Here is a 17148-nt window from a genome sequence, read left to right as displayed (position 1 = left end):
CATAAGATGACATATTTTGTCATTTTCAAAGTCATGTCTCAATTTTCCCTGAAGTATTAATCTCATTGCAGCACATTTTTGCATTTAAATTCATACTCTTGGATATGGACAGAGTCTTGAAGTCATTTAACCTAACCCCTGACCCAATGCATAATTTCCCCCTCTAGTCCCCTGACATCTACTTGCACACCCTTGGAAGATGTTCAACAATCAGCCCATTCAATTTGTGGACTCAGTTACTAGAATGTTCTTTACTAAAATTGGCCATTCGGTAACTTCTAGTCCATAAACCTACCTAGTTCTACAGATTTGAACCTCACAGAATAAATATAATTCCACTTCCATATGAAATCCCATATGGAAATATTTTTAGCCGGAATACCATCCTGGCCCCTTCTTCTTAGATATACTACATGTGATACCAAAGAGAAGCTGATAACCCAAGAGCACACTGACACTCCTCTTAAATAGGATTTACAATCTCTTCTTTGGCCCCTTTATATCATTGAAGAATAAAAAGGGATTTAATTGGGGGAAAACTGCATTTCAGCATCAATTCATACTGAGTTTATCGTCAAGTAAGGTTCCTACGTCTTTTATGAATGTAACCAGGGTATCACAATCTCCACATGTTCTAGCTCTTAGGTTTTTGTTTTTCAACCTATGCTTTCAAGATTTATAACCTTTTCAGATTTGGCCCATTGTTTCAGCTTTCCAGGATTTTTTTATTTTATTTTTTTTTTGCTTCCATATTCTGCCATCCAGTGCTTAAGCCGAATTAGCCTCCCCACTAAAAGTGTGTTCCACAGAAGGCGAAGATGTTGGTCTGTGTTGTTCACTCTTCTGTCCTCACTGCCTGACCAGGATTTATCTGACTCAAAGTAGGTGCCAGGTGGAAGACACTCTTCGCAAAGAGAATGCATTCAGGAGTGAACAAGTGTCACAGCAATTCAATCCTCCGACCTCTTTTCTCTATTCCAAACATTTACAGTCACATTCTTATTCCTGGTATGGCATTGTGTGGCCTTTGGCCAGAGGAATTTCATCACTTATGTATTAGGTTCTCAGGTTCAAGATTGCAGAAGTAGGTGGTATTGAGGATGAGCAGTTATAGAAAGGCCAAATTTAACAACATTTAAGGAGCTTTTAAGGTAAAACAAGTATAAAATGTAAAACAAATCTGGGCAAAGGAGAAGACTTGCCTGATTTTCACTAAACCATTATTACTACTTGGGAATAGTTGTTCAAAATACATAAATCCAGCCAATTTCACCATCATCTCAGCCTTATTTCTCCATATTTACCACAGGAGTATTGCGAGAGCCATTGTTAAATGCTTTGTTGAAAATTGCAGAGTAATGGATAGACTATAGCCACAATTTATGGGGGAAGATGACAAAAATGCTCTGTGTTCATTGAAAAATTCAGGATCACTGACTCTGGCCAATACAATGGGACATATGAGAAGCCTCGGTCTCCTCAGATGGAATATGGGAACCCAGAACTCACCACCAGGCACACTACATCCAGGGCAGCAATATAACAGGATTGCTCTCAAATCCCAGCAGTTAGTGGCATTTTGGATTTTAAGGGTCATAATCTGTTTTTATATAACTTATCACTGTCTGAAATGATAATGGGCATTTATTTATTTGTTAATTAATTGTCATCCTCCTCAACTGCCACCCTGATACTGCTGCCTGAGAGCTGGATTCTTGTCTGTCAGATGCATGGTTATATTCACAGTGCCTAGAACAGCTTCCAGAACATAGTAGGTGCTCAGAAAATATTTTATAAAAGAATAAATTATATAAATATTACTATATGCTATTAGGACCAAGTGACATTATGTGATATTAAAATGTCTTTACCTGTTCACCAGTGAAATTCTGAATAAAAGTCATATCTGTAGAGTTAATGATTGAAACCTGAAAGCATAAAATTAGATAGGTTACATCATTTGATATAGAATTAGAGAAAAATGTAATTATAACTTAAATCATTTTTTGAAAAGAGTGATAAATGGTTAGCTATATGTAAAATTAAAATGTAAGCTCATAAGTAGAGTCATCTTTTAAAAATCTTATTGAACTTTTTGTTTATGGTGAAGTCTGGGGATCCTTTCAGACAAAATACATTCTTATTACTCTGAAGTGGAGAAACAAAATTTGAATTCAAGAATGCTGAGAAAAATAAATGTCATGGTCAGTTAACTGATCTAACCAGGATTTTTGTACAGATCCATTTTTTTTGTATAGCTTCATTTTGTATAGATTCATGTTATTATGAGAAAAGATATTCATGAAGCAAAATTATTCCTTTTAATTCTATTCAGCTAAACCCAAATCCGGAAATATTACAAGTATACTAGACTTCTAAAAATTAAACACTACTTAAAATATTTTTATTTTAAAAGTTTTTTGTATAAGGTCTACTTATTGCCTTTTCCTAATTTGGGAGCAACTAGTTATAATGGATTTGAATAGTATCTCTCCAAAATCCATGCTGTTATTGGGAAGTAGGGTCTTTGTAGATTAAATAAGTTAAGGATCTTAAGATAAAATTATCCTGGATTTAGGGTAGGCCCTGTATCTAATGCCTGCAGTCCTTATAGGAAAAGGACTGGAGTCCTTATAGGAAAAGGACACACAGATACAGATGGACGAAAGCTGTGAGATAACAATTGATTTTACTATTTCCACCATAGGAGACATACTCAAATGTTGGTCATATCAACAGTGGGGTCCTCTGATATTATCCCTAGATTATGCACAAGGATCTGGCTGCCTTCATAGGTGAGTGACCTGTGCAGTCACACCGGGCCCACCCTTGCGTTAATGCCCACTGTCACTGGCCTGAATGTCTTAACACTTTTGAACAGGGACCCTGCATTTTCTTGCACTGGGTGCCACCATTTATGTGGCTGGTCCTGCAACCAGATCATAAAAAAGAACTAGCCTCCCTTTTAATAAGCAAACCAGTACAACTTAGTAGGGGCTTGCTGCATAAAGGGCATTTGAAAGGAGTTAAAAGTTGTATGAAACAAAACATTTCTGTGCATGCATAAGAAAATATCCTGTAATGAAACCTTAGTACTCACATATCCAAAATTCCTTGCTCCTCTTGGAACTCCAGCAACCAATTCTGGTGATAAAAACGGTCATTTAGAAGGTAAGTTACCTATACCTACTTTACAGCTACACAACAAATCAGTTAAAGATAGTTTTTAAATGAGTACATCATGTAGAGAACTGGAAGTTTGAAGTCATGGTTGCATGCATTGGATTTTGTTTCTGCTGCAGACAATAGAAAACAGAAGTCCAAAGCTGTACTTTGAGATTTAGCCGTCTCTGACACCAGTCTCCATGTTTCTGCCTCCAGACCATAAGCCTGGCTTCTCTCAGGTCTGCGTGTGATTTCTGGGTTAAACCTCTTACCCTGATTGCTCTAGCTTTCACAGCAGTGACAACTTTATAACAGTTTAAAAAGTTAACAGTTCCTGTCACACTAAAATGTTAAAATAATTTTGATTTTTGAACATGATAGGAGTCTGTCCCCTGGGGATGTTTGTTGGCAGAAGAATTAGGGGGCAGCCTGGCAGCCAAGAAAGATTCAATGATAGAGACACAGGAAACAACGCTGGCCGGAAGCGGGCAGGCATGCCAAGGCACACGGATCTGGCTGTCGATTCAGAAAGAAATGGTTTTGGTTCTTTGCACTCTCATATACCTGGGATGAGTCATTGAAACTTTTTTTCCCAGTCCCTTGCAATAGGGGGAAGTTGGAATCTCTGATTATCAAAGATCTTTCCAGCTCTCATTTCTATAAATCCAACTATTATTTGATTAATCGGGGTTAAAATTTTAGTTTAATTTAAAGAAAGCCCTGGAAGACAGTTCCTTTCCATTTAAATTTCCCTTCCCCCATTCCTGCTCCTAAAGGTAGAGCTCAAATTCCAGCATTAATGTGCTGAACATTAGCAAAGTTGGGGGGTCATGCTGTTAGCATTAATAGAGGAGATTCATTTGGGGCTAGAGGTTGGACTTTTCGGTAGTATATTAACTCATTTAATCAATAAATATTTATAGGCACACAGAGAATACACAGTGAACAAAACACAAAACCCCCTGCTCCCATGGAGCTAATAACCTAGTTGGAAGAGGCCATCAATTTAAAAAATAGAGCTAATTAAATGGTATGTTAGAAGCAGATGAGTATAGCAGAGAAAACCAAACAGTGCAATGGTACAGGAAGTGCAGTGTTGGGATGAGGAAGGACTTGTGATGTATTAGGTTAGTCAGGGAATGACTTAAAGAAAAGGTGACACTTGAGCAAAGGCTAAAGAAAGTGGGGAAATAAAGATGGAAATCTGCCAGAACTATGTTCTAGTCAGGGGGAAGAAGTGCAAAGGTCCTGAGGTACAAATGTGTCTGGAATATTCAGAGGAAAGCAAGGAGGCCATGGTGGCTGGAGTAGAAGGAGAGAAGGGTAAAGGGGTAGGAGATAAAATCAAAGCAATTAGTGATTTCATGATTAGAGCTTTTTAGGTCATTGTGAAGATTTGGATTTTATCCCGAATTAGTCAGAACATCATTGTAAGCAAAGAAGTTTCACAATCTGATTTTTGTTTCTCCAGAGCCACTTTGGCTTTTGTGTTCAGGGTAGACTCCAGGAGGGCAGAGGTGAATGCAGGGCGGCCAGCTAGGAAGCTATTGCTGATACTCTAGTTAGAAGAGGCCATCAATTTTAAAAATAGAGGGTTGTTTTTTTTTTTCATTATGTCAGTGGATCAGAGTAGATGCTGAGAAGGAGGTGAGAAGTGGTCAGATTCTGGTCTTAATTTGAGAGTTTAGTTAGCAGGATTTGGTCAAGGATAAGGGGTGTGAGAGAAAGAACACAGTTCAAGGCTGACTTCAAAGTATTTGGTTTGAACAACTGGGAGGTTGGCATTGCCACTTACTGAAATGGAGACGATGGAGGGGAGAGCATGTCAGTAGGGAAGGTCAGGAGTTCCGTTTTGAGCACCTTAAGTTTAGGATAGCTATTTAGAGAGATGCTGAGTGTTGGACACATGAACTTGGAATTCAGTGTAAGCTGAAGAATTGATGACGCTGGATGAGATTACTAGAGAGAATTCAATGAATAAAGAAGAGTTGCAGTATTTAAACCTAGGTCATGTAGATGAGGAGGGGAAATTAAAGAGCAATCAGGGAGAGATGGAGAAGGGGCTGCCACTGTCTGAGAAGCCAAGGAAAGAAATGAGGAGGGAGAGATTAACTCTGTCAAATGCTCCTGACAGTCAACAACAGCATGGCTTTCGTCTAAGTCATTTAATCATCTATATTTTTAATCCTAGCACGGGACTACTGGACTAATATTTTATTGCTTAACTAGATTGCATAAGGATTGACATTCATTTGTATGCAATTCTTCAAGACTTAAAAATCTATGCCAAAGTGTATTTTTGTTTGTTTGTTTTTCTACAAAATTTCACATACATTCTGGGATTCCATTTATATACATGTTGTGTAAGAAAGAAAATTACATTTGTAAAAGGTATTTTTGGGTCATTTTTACCTTTCTCCCATGTTTCATAAATAACTTATAGGCCACAATGTCTCTCACCTTGCTGAGCATCTCCTGTAAATTCCCCAGCAGCAACTGAATATCCTGTTTTAAAGAAAACAAAAATAAAGACAAATAATTATATGTTCGAAGCTTTATAAATAAATGAGCTATATCTCTAGAAAAATTAAAGATCTACCATAGTACTGCTTTGTACAGAAATCTCAACAAATATTGTAGCATAAAAGATTAAGGTTGTATAAAGAGAAAAATTAATCACACCAATATGAACACTTTTGTTCTAAATCCTGGAAGCATAATATTTCTGACTGTGGCAACAGAGTCTGAGATCACTTTTTAAAGCAGGACTGCTTCATAACCCACCTTGGAGTATAAATGGCGACCAGTGCATTTTAGTCACTGATTCATCATGATCAGACATGCCACTCAGAAAGGTATCGCTTGTGCTCAGGTCTTGCTACTTCTGATCACCACCAAGGCCTATTTCCTAATTTATTTAATGATGGTTTTCCACAAATTTCACTTAGCTCTAAAGTGAGGTGAGATCACAAAACATAACTATTTTTTAAATGCATTGATCAAAATGCCTATTAGAATACCACAGGTGGGAAACAATAGTGGTGAAATGGCATTGTGTGGTTTGCACATGATGAATTTTCAAACATACTAGCAACTGGAAAGTCTCTTGCTGTTGTAGAAACTGGAAAGGCAACTATCATGTTGCCTGCATGGTAGTCCTGGGCAGCCCCACCAATACACAGTATCTATCACTGGAAAAATATTTTATGTGTCAGAGGCTATTACGAAGCCTATAAAATAGCTGTCAAATCATGTAGGTTATACATCATGACTGAATCAAAAGAAAGGAAAGTTAAGAGTCCATCTAAGCTAATAAGAAAAGAAAACATTTATAAGATGCCAAAATAATATCAGGTAACTGAGGAATAAACTATGTCCACACATTTAATATGTTTGTCTTTTGAGGAAACAAAAGTATCTTGAGTTATCTCACCGAGGTAACTATCATCGTTGGAAGTTGGAGCCACTTGCGTCTGTTTTTCTCGAGCCAGTTTCCTTAGAATATCCTTGAATGAGTAATTGTCAATGATGTCTGCAATACTGGCTGTGATCACCTGACCTGCGTTCAAACAAATTATTACATTAACTGCATGTCTGAACCTCTGAACAACACACACTCCTTTAAAAGTGATTATGGAATTGCTTGCATTTTCAACGATGGATTTTCTTCCTGCCACCAGAACTGCAAGTTGAAGTTGGTTACAGCTGGGAGAGCTTTCCATTCTGATGGAAGAACCAAGGATGAACTATATAATTTATCTGTCTCCCTTCACCATGCACAGCCCCCTACCTTCAAATGACAAGCATACCTAAGAGTGAAGACATCTGTAGGCAAAATTTATGTGATTAAATTTTTATTCCAGGACCTCTAGCTAGAACAAACATCATCCAGCTTTGATACCATCTAGCCAAGTTATAACTTCTTACTCGTGGGGAAACTGAGACCTAAAGAGCTTAAGTGCGTTCTCTAAGGTCACGTGGTGGTTTTGCTCCTAGGTATTTGGCATTACAACGAAGGTCTCCTTTGGCATTCTAATTAGACTTTTTGTGTTCTCACATAATACAGATGGTTTAAATCTAAAACATTTGATTAAAAATTATGAAACATAGCTTTGTTAAAGGGAAAAATTACAAAATCTTTGAGCCATTTACTTTTTACGCTAAAATGTACACATGGAATATAATATTATGAAAGTGGGAAACAGCTAGGTATAGTGAGATCCGAAATTTTAGCAAAAAAAAAAAAAAAAAAAAAAAGGGAATCCATGGCCACCAACATTGATATGACCAAAACTTTGGTTAAACTCTCCCATATAAAGCCACTATCAGAAGTCTTGAAATAGGCTTGTATTGGGACGAACAGAAGACAAAAAGATGGCCAGCAATTTCCCACTACAATGTTCATGCCTTCCAATATCTATTACGGACATCTAAGGAAAAAGTGTGATCTCATGCTCTTTGGGAGGAAAATAGAGGGATCCTTTCAAGAAACTAACATTTAACATTAATTTTAAAGCCAAGTTATTCTTTGGGAACTCACACATAATTCCCACAGTCTTGCTTAAAGTCCAAAAGGAATAAAACTGTCAAACTAGGCCATAAATATATCCAAATGACTGTGCCCGAATGACTGTTCTTATATTAAGACAATGGTATTTACACATGGATTTCTGAACAATGTCTGTCGAATTTGCCAATTTTCTCTAGGTTAAAGCTAAATACCCACTTCTGCCTTTTCTTGTTTCCTCTAGCTGCTTCTATAAACATTACAGTCTTAAGACTGAATAAAATCTTAAATTATCTGTCTCAGAGAAATGCTTCCTTGGTATGGCTAATTTTTGGCAAATCATCTGTATTAGGCATTTTCCAATTTAAGGAAAGAAAAAATTAAATTAATCAAGTGATTACAAGGCAATCTTTTTAAATGCAATTTTTAAATACAATCTTAATTTTCTATCCATCCACTGCATAAATTATATTGTTTTTCATTTGCAAAATAATTTTTAAAGGCTGAAATGTTAATTATTTGATGTTCATAGTTGTATATGTGTGAATTAAGCTTAACAGTAACTTCATATAAACTTTTATCATAAATTCATCTCTCCTGTATCTTTCCCATTGCTTTTTAAACATAATCAGGTCTTTTGCAATTAAAAAAAAAAACACCCTCAGTCAATTATTCATCTTTCTCAGGTTTTACTCTATCTTTATATTAAACTTTACAGCCAAAATTCAGTGTATATTCTCTATAATCTCTCGTTAGACATCCTGCCCACAGCCATGGCTTCAGTTATCACATCATATAAGTTTGTTGTTTATTCAGCCACATGAGGCTGGCTAAATAGGTTGGTGTGGACCAAATGTCTTCATGGATCTGTGTGCAAGATCATTTCCACACAGCCCTCCTCTCTTCATCTAGTTACTTCCTACTCAGGGTTCAGATCTCAGTTTAGGATGGCTTCCAGATTAGCTAACCTGTGAATCAGAGGGCCTTAGCCTGGTAGCTCAGTGGGTTAGAGCATTCCGATATGCCAAGGTTGCAGATTCGATCCCCAGTTGGAACACTTAAGACTCAACCAGGCTTGGCTGATGTAGTCGCAAGAGGTCGCTGGTTCAATTCCCGGTCAGTGCATGGTCAGGGCATATGCACGAGTTGCCAGCTTGACACTCCCCCCCCTCCCCCCAATAGGGTCTCTCTCTCTCTCTCTCTCTCTCTCTCTCTCTCTCTCTCTCTCCTCAATCAATAAATTTAAAAACCATAAGAATCAGAGTAACTCATCCCCTCTGGCAAATGCTATCCTGCCCCTGAATTCAGGTTTTCCTACTAAGCAGAATACAGGTTGTAGTCCAGCTCCCTGTCAGCCAGTGTTCGGAGGATATAACACACCTACATACAGCCACCCTGGAGGAGCTTCCCATACTCTCATGGCACCATCTTGACATACCCTTCCTTCATAGTGAGTATCATGCCTGGGGTTTCTTAATACTTGTATGAATATGCCTTTAATGCAGCGGTTCTCAACCTGTGGGTCGCGACCCCTTTGGCAGTCGAACGACCCTTTCCCAGGGGTCGCCTAAGACCATCCTGCATATCAGATATTTACATTACAATTCATAGCAGTAGCAACATTACAGTTATGAAGTAGCAACAAAAATAATTTTATGGTTGGGTCACAACATGAGGAACTGTATTTAAAGGGCCAGAAGGTTGAGAACCACTGCGCTAATGCCTGTGTCTTTCCCCAGGTCGTAGCCTCTGTGAAGGCAGGAACAATGTCTGATTTTACTCATTATTTTGTCCCAAAGCCTGGCATAGCCTCAGTAAATAGTTGGTGAATAAATGAATTAAGCAGCAACAGTATAACAAAGTACAAACTGAAATATTTCACTGAGTTGAGAAACTATGAACCTAGATATGAAATTAGCATAATAAAGAGTCAATGTTTGATGTTCCTGGGCTTCATCCGCTTGTTAGCAACAACAAACAGGCACATATTCTCTGCTGACAGGACATACCTTGCCAATAAAAACTCCCAGGTCCTCCTACTATAAGGTCTCCGTTCTACAAAACAGAAATGGCAATAATTGGAAAAGAAAAATAGGCTTTTTTAAGGGTGATAAATCACTGTTAATAAGCTTTGTTCTAATAATTTCTTGGACATAAAAAAAAACAATTTTTAAAAGAAGCCTTTATATCTGAGTCATACAGGCCATTTTATTTTCCTTTTTTTGCTTTCAATTATTTAGTGTGCTATATTATATACTTTTAATTTGACTTAACTAAGTGAGTTGAATTCTCTCCCTTGAGAATATATAATTTCAGTTATTTGGCACTGCCTCAGGTAAGCAAATTATCTACATATTTATGAACAATTAGCAGACATGGCCTTTTGAGCCTTGGCAATAAAATGAAAATTCAGTTTCTATTTATCTCAAGGCCACAGTAATGCCTATTTTTTCCATACACTTGCAAGCCCACCTTTCCCAAGAGAGAGAACAAAAACTAGCAAATACAAATTTTCTTTCTTATTTACAACCCCACCTTCTATCCTCTGCATCCTTAACTTTCAGTGGGGAAAGAAAAAAAGACAACAATGTTGATGAAATTTATACTATTTTTAAAACCATGGAATATTTGCCTCCTATATTCTCACTAGACAACTCTGTTTTTAATTTTGTGAAAGGATATGTGAATTTTAACATGTTAAGCCAGTCAATTACAGGGAAGAAATAAAACAATTTATATATTCTTGTTAACTTTTCAGAAGCACATTTCTCTATTGAGTTTTTGAGATTTCTTTTTCATTAAAAAAAAAAAATGACAACCTCAAGGGGTAGGAAGAAAAAACTGTTTTTTTCATCATATGTATTTTTGTATAATTTTAATAGGTTGTCATGTACATAGATTACTTTAATAGAAATAAAAAGTAAACAATAAAGATTAAAGTTGTCAAAAGAAGCTAGATACAGACCTACAGTTTATTTTGGTGGTGATGGTTACTGAGGGGTTGTGGGTGGGAGTGGGAGTGGGAGGTGAGGTAAAACAAAAATCAAGCAGATAAGATAATATTAGAAGCTACAAGACCAAAGGAATTCACCTTATAAAAATCCAGACTAAATCCTGCTTGGCAGTAACCCTGACCTTCAGGATCAGCATTACCTAGAATAATCAAAATACATGTTAATAATCAATTCAGGATATTCTGTCGTTTTCTCTATAGACTTCTAAATGCAAAATTGTCCATATGTGGTTTATATTTATTTCTAAATTCATTCCAAGTAATTTATTAAACATATTTCGGTCTATTTTCCTGTCCTAAATAACATGATTCTAATCTAGATGAATATCCACGGGAATAATGTCCCTTGGAATTATTATATTGGGTTTTAGAACTCATGTTTGTTTGAGGAAATAAAAATCTCCATCTCTAATTATTTTCCAAGTGGCAGCAATGTGTTTCTGTGTTGCCCACATGTTCCTAGTGAAGCCGAACATGTCATTCTTAAAGGCAATGACCTATTGAGAAAGGGGAGCTGAATGTGGTCACCTGGGTGGATACTTTCTGTTCTGGGGTCACCAATAGGATTTCAATTTTGATCCTCTCTAACAGGAATTAAACTTTAACATATTCTATTGTCATTAGTAAAGTCAATTTGGAAATTGTATTTCTGGTTACAATGAATCTCACATGAACACTGCAATGCTAGTGTTCACAAAGAGAAAACTCTCTAGTAATGGCTTATTTTGTACCCTATCCAATATAATTCACTAACTGAATGTCCAATAGGATCTTATAGAGTGGCCAACACGTGGATTCCCTAGATATTGTTATAAAAAGTCTCTAGGACATTTGGATCAGGAATTTACTACTTGTCACTTATACTTTAAAGGAGTTCCCTACAACTTCTAAAGTGCTGAAATTAAAACCAAAATGTAGTTCAGTGGGGATGACCTTAATCATTATATGGCTGGATAGGAATATGTAAATAATATTACTTCTCTCTTATCAAGGATATTCCTGAGTGGAAACTAAAGTAAGCAGGCAGGAAAGGAAATGCACACCATCACAGGAAAAATGTATAGGCTGGGCATGTGCATCTTCCAGAAGCTTTTAAAAAATGGATCTGGTCTTTCCAGCTCTTCCTAGAATGTTTTCGGTTTTGTTTTGGGTTTCTTTTGTCATTACTTAGTTAATTTTAGCATTGTCATCATCCATTCTTTCCAGATGCTGCTTTTATATTTTAAAATAGTTTTCTACCTCATACACTGTAGTTTTTTATGAGATCTGTTTTTAATTCAAATGTCAATTAATGCTTTGTGTATTTAAGCTAAGGTCTTATTTCAGCTTTATTAAGGTATACTCAATATACAAAAAAAAATTATACTTTTTAATGTATACAGCTTGGTGAGTTTGGACATATGCATACATCCATAATACCACCAGCACTGTCACCTTCTAAATTGTGTCCCTTGCTTTTTGTTGTTATTTTTGTGTGTGTATTAAAAACAGTTGATATGAGTTTACGCTCTTAACAAATTTTTACATTTTCTTTTTTAAATATTTTTTTTATGTTTCAATTACAGTTGACATGCAATATTTTATTAGTTTCAGATTAGTACATTAGTACATTAGGACATTCAGTTAGTACACCCCAGTGGTTAGACATTACATAACTTGCTATGTGACCATCCCAATAAATACCTGTCTGAAACCATACATAGTTCTTAGAATACTGACTATTTTCCTTATGCTGTACTTTACATGTCCATGAATATTCAGCAACAACAAATAAGTACTTCTTAATCCCTTCATCTTTTCACCCATCCCTCCCAAATCCTTCCAACCATCAAAATATTTTCTGTATCTATGATCTGTTTCTGTACTGCTTGTTCCTTTATTTTGTTTTTCAGATTCAATTGTTGATAGACATGTATTTATTGCCATTTTATTATTCATATTTTTATTTTTTTTCTTAAAGAAGACCTTCAACATTTCATCTAATACTGTTTTGGTGGTGATAAACTCCTTTAGCTTTTTCTTATTTAGGAAGCTCTTTATATGTCCTTCAATCCTAGATGATAGCTTTTCTAGGTAGAGTAATATTGGATGTAGGTCCTTGCTTTCATCACTTTGAATATTTCTTGACAATCCCTCTGGCCTGGAAAGTTTCTGTTGAGAAATCAGCTGACATTCTTACGTGAGCTTCCTTGTAGGTAACTAACTGCTTTTCTCTTGCTGCTTTTAAGATTCTCTCTTTGTCTTTAACCTTTTGCATCTTAATCATGATGTGTGTTAGTATGGGCCTCTTTGGATTCATCTTGTTTGGGACTCTGTACTTCCTGCACTTACATGTCTATTTCTTTCAACAAGTTAGGGGAGCTTTCTGTCATTATTTCTTCAAATAGGCTTTCAATTCCTTGCTCTTTCTCTTTTTCTTCTGGTACCCCCATGAAACAAATGTTTGTACATCTGAAGTTGTCCCAGAGGCTCTAGATGGTATCCTCATTTTTTTTTATTCTTTACTGCTGATTCCCTGTAAATTATTATTTATTTCAGTTAGTTCATCCTTCATTTCTGACTAGTTCTTTTTTATGATTTCCATGCCCATTTATATGCTGTTTAAATTTTTACTAAATACACCTATTCTTCCCCTAAGTTCACTGAGCATTCTTGTAACCAGTGTTTTGCATTCTTGTAACCAGTGTTTTGAACTCTGTATCTAGTAGATTGCTTGTCTCCATTTTGTTTAGTTCTTCTTCTGAATTGTTGTTCTATTATTTTATTTGGGCCATGTTTCTTTGTCTTCTCATTTTGGCAGCCTCCCTGTGTAATTATGTATTAGGTAGAGCTGCTACATCGTTTGGGCTTGGTAGAGGGCCTAATATAGGAGGTGTCCTATAGGATCCAGTGGCACAGCCTCACCATTCACCCAAGCTGGGCACTCAGGTATGTCCCTCCCTTTCTCTATGTGGGATATGTATATTCTCCTGCTGTAGTTGAGCCTTGATTGTGGATGGTATGTCAGTGGGAAAGACTTACCGCCAGGCCAGTCAGCTGCAAGGACTGACTGTGATCAACACAGAGGATCAGCTGTGCAGGGACCCAACCCACAGGCAAGACTTACTTCAGCAGGGCTCTGGTCCCACTGAGTCCACCTCCTGAATCTGTTGCTTGTGGAGGTGGGTGGGTGCTGCTTCAACATGTTCTAAAGCTGTCCACTGGGTGTTCTGGCTCTAGGGCCTCCAGGGAGATACAGGCCATGATCACCCACTCCCTCTGGCCACCCAGCATAAACTACAAAGCCACCTGCAGATGGCTGCTACTTGTACTGGCCTTTGAGGTGCCTAAAAGGGCTCAAGCTGTGAACCATGTCTGCCTCTAGTGCCAGGCTTGAGGCCACTTAGTGAGAGGTATGGGGCATGCTAAAGCCTGGTGCTGCTTGTTTGAGAGATTTTAGAAAAGTCTAAGGCAGCAGCGTCAACCTTTCAGACTTCACAGACCACCAGTAGTCTGCGGACCACCAGTTGGTGACCGCTGGTCTAAAGCATGAGCCAAGAAAGGCCATACATATGGAAAAGCCACTGGAAACAGCCTTGGGTGGGCCCACAAGTTCTTGGAAGTGGGGGGGGGGTCTCAGGGAATCACAGGTGGGGGCAGTGATAGCCTAGTTGATGGAGACTAAGATATGGTGCCCCGCTGCTGACTCTATGGAGGAAGTGTTCAGAAAAGGAACAATGGCCTCTGCCAGCACTTCTGTCTAAGAGAAAGCTGCCCCTCCTGATCCTCCCCATATTTCCCTGGTGCCTTTCAAGCTGCTGTCCAAGCACTTGAGCTCAGAGGAAATGAGTCTGTGTACAGGCCCACTAAGAGGACCTGCCTGGGCCTCTAGGAGCCCTCCTTCTCAGCCACAATTCCTGCTGATTTTCACAGCTAGAAGTTATAGAAACTTCTTTTCCTGGCACTGGAACCCTGGCCTTGGAAGACTGGTGAGAAGCTGGGACCACCTCAAATCTCTGCCCTTCCTACTACTCAGCTAGATTTCAGGCAGTTCTGAATGATGGTTGTTCTGTAGTTTAGTTTTAATTTTGATGTTGTTTTGGGAGGATGTGAATACTGCGTTTACTTACTCTGCCATCTTGACCCTACCCTTTTAACAATTTTTTAAATATATTGTATCGATTTTTTACAGAGAGGAAGGGAGAGGGATAGAGAGTTAGAAACATCAATGAGAGAGAAACATCGATCGGCTGCTTCCTGTACACCTCTACTAGGGATGTGCCCACAACCAAGGTACATGCCCTTGACTGGAACCGAACCTGGGACCAGTCAGTCCGCAGGTTGATGCTCCATCCACTGAACCAAACCCCTTAAGACTTAACAATTTTTTTTAAGATTTTGTATTGATTTTTGGGAAGGGGGGTGGGAAGGGAGAGAGATAAACATCAATGTGAGAGTAAAACATTGATCAGCTATTTCCCACATGCCCTCCACCAGGAATCAAGCCCACAACTTGGACATGTGCCTCGACTAGGAATCAAACTGGCAATCTTTTGGTATATGGGACAATGCCCAACCAACTAAGCCACAACAGCCAGAGCTCTTAACAAATTTTTAAGTGCATGTCACCTTACAATGTGTATTAACAAAATTTGTTCTTTTTTTAAATATATTTTTTGTTGATTTCAGAGAGAAAGAGAGTGGGAGAGATGGAAACACCAATGATGAGAGAGAATCATTGATCAGCTGCCTCCTGCATGCCCCTCATTGGGAATTAAGCCTGAAACCCGAGCACCTGCCCTGACCAAAAATCAACCCATGATCTCCTGGTTCATAGGTCAATGCTCAACCACTGAGCTATACCAGCCAGGCTGTTTTTTTGGTTGTTCTTTTTTAAAATTCTTACCTGAGGAAATATTCGTTGATTTTTATTTTATTTTTATTTTTTTTAGTTAAAGGGCAAGGGAGAGAGAAAGAGAGAGAAACATCGGTGTGATATAGAAATACTGCTCAGTTGCCTTCCTGTATGTGCAACTGGGGATTGAACCTGCAACCTAGTTATGTGCCCTGACTAGGAATGGAATCCAAACTTTTCAGTGTATGGGATAACACTCCAACCAACTAAACCACACCAGCCAGGGTGACAAAATATGTTCTTTATAACTATATTTTGTGCTTTTTAGTAATGAATGCTATAAAGCTCCCTAAATGCTCATCTTTAAAACATCAAATATCTGTCTCATCAGAAATTCATGTGTATAAATACTTGTATGCATCCAGTAATAGATGTGAATAAGTGGTATATAATTATGTAAACATATATATGCAATCTTGAGTATATTTCAGACATGTATTTTTTAATGCATAAACCTTTCTAAAAATCTTTTTTTAAATCAACTCTGATGTTTTTATTTTTAACAGTGTAAATTATTCAAAAGAGGAAATATATGACCATGCTTCAAATAGGAAATTGAAAAAATAAGAGAAAATAGTAATTTTTCTTAAAATTTATTGAGAAAAGAGCCAACTTCAAATGTTTAAGTGGTGATTATAATAGAATGTGGGTTCCTTCTTTTATAAAGTAAGTTTCTCTCTTAGAATTATAGTTCATGATGGCTGAAGGAATCTTTCCTCCTGTAACTTCAGAGCATCTGTAAATTTACAGTTATGTTGCAGAGTGAACTCAGGTCAAGGGAATCATGCTGACTGTTCACTATTTTTTGTTGGCTTTCAAAGTAGAATGAAGGATGTGTGTTAACCATCTCCACCTGATTTATGAATGACTAAAGTAGGAGCTATCAGCCTGCCATTAATATGAATGAGCCTATTAGCGTCCACATTGCTCACACTAACAGTGGAGGGGGTTGTGGTGTAGAATGAACATGAGAGCACTCTTTAAATTCTGTTTTGTGAAAATAATATTGCTGATGTTCCTGTTCTGCGAGATTGACCATATGCTCATGAACAAGCTGGCTTTGTGCTAATAAACTGTGAACTCCTGAGGACAGGAAGTCTGCTCCTTAGGTGGATTGGTGGGAGAAGAAATACTCATGGTTGGAGAAAGACTAGTAGGAGGATGTGAAACCAAATGAATTCCCCACACATCTAGATGCCACATGCTGAATTTTAATCTGAGCTCTCTCATCATATAGGCAGTCAGATAAAAAAGCAGAATGGCCCTAGCTGGTGTGGCTCATTTGGTTGGAGTGTCGTCCTGTATACTGAAAGGTCAAGGGTTCAATTCCCAGTCTGGACATATGCCTGGGTTTCAGTCCATTCCCTGTTGGGGTGCCTACAATAGGCAACGGATCGATGTCTCTCTTTCTCTTTCTCTTCCTCTTTCTCTTTCTCTTTCTCTTTCTCTTTCTCTTTCTCTTTCTCTTTCTCTTTCTCTTTCTCTTTCTCTTTCCCTCCCTTTCCTTCTCTCTAAAATCAATAAACATATTATAAGGTGAGGGGGGAAATGGCAGAACAAAAAGCAGTG

At 37.7% G+C, this 17148-nt stretch overlaps 1 protein-coding gene across 1 annotated transcript in view; it reads right to left on the bottom strand.

Moving 5' to 3' along the window:
- ITGA8 (integrin subunit alpha 8) overlaps window positions 1-17148 on the bottom strand; it is a 206155-nt gene that overhangs the window by 143950 nt on the left and 45057 nt on the right. Inside the window, exons 5-10 of the mRNA XM_081087480.1 lie at window positions 10764-10825; window positions 9682-9727; window positions 6599-6724; window positions 5626-5670; window positions 3101-3144; window positions 1872-1928 (exon numbers count right to left, since the gene is read on the bottom strand). Of these exons, the coding sequence (XP_080943606.1) occupies window positions 1872-1928; window positions 3101-3144; window positions 5626-5670; window positions 6599-6724; window positions 9682-9727; window positions 10764-10825 (380 nt within the window). The remainder of the gene's footprint in view (window positions 1-1871; window positions 1929-3100; window positions 3145-5625; window positions 5671-6598; window positions 6725-9681; window positions 9728-10763; window positions 10826-17148) is intronic.

Source organism: Myotis nattereri (genome assembly GCF_964212035.1).
Source record: "Myotis nattereri genome assembly, chromosome: 1".
Classification (NCBI taxonomy): Eukaryota; Metazoa; Chordata; class Mammalia; order Chiroptera; family Vespertilionidae; genus Myotis; species Myotis nattereri.
This window is presented reverse-complemented; position numbering and strand designations above follow the sequence as displayed.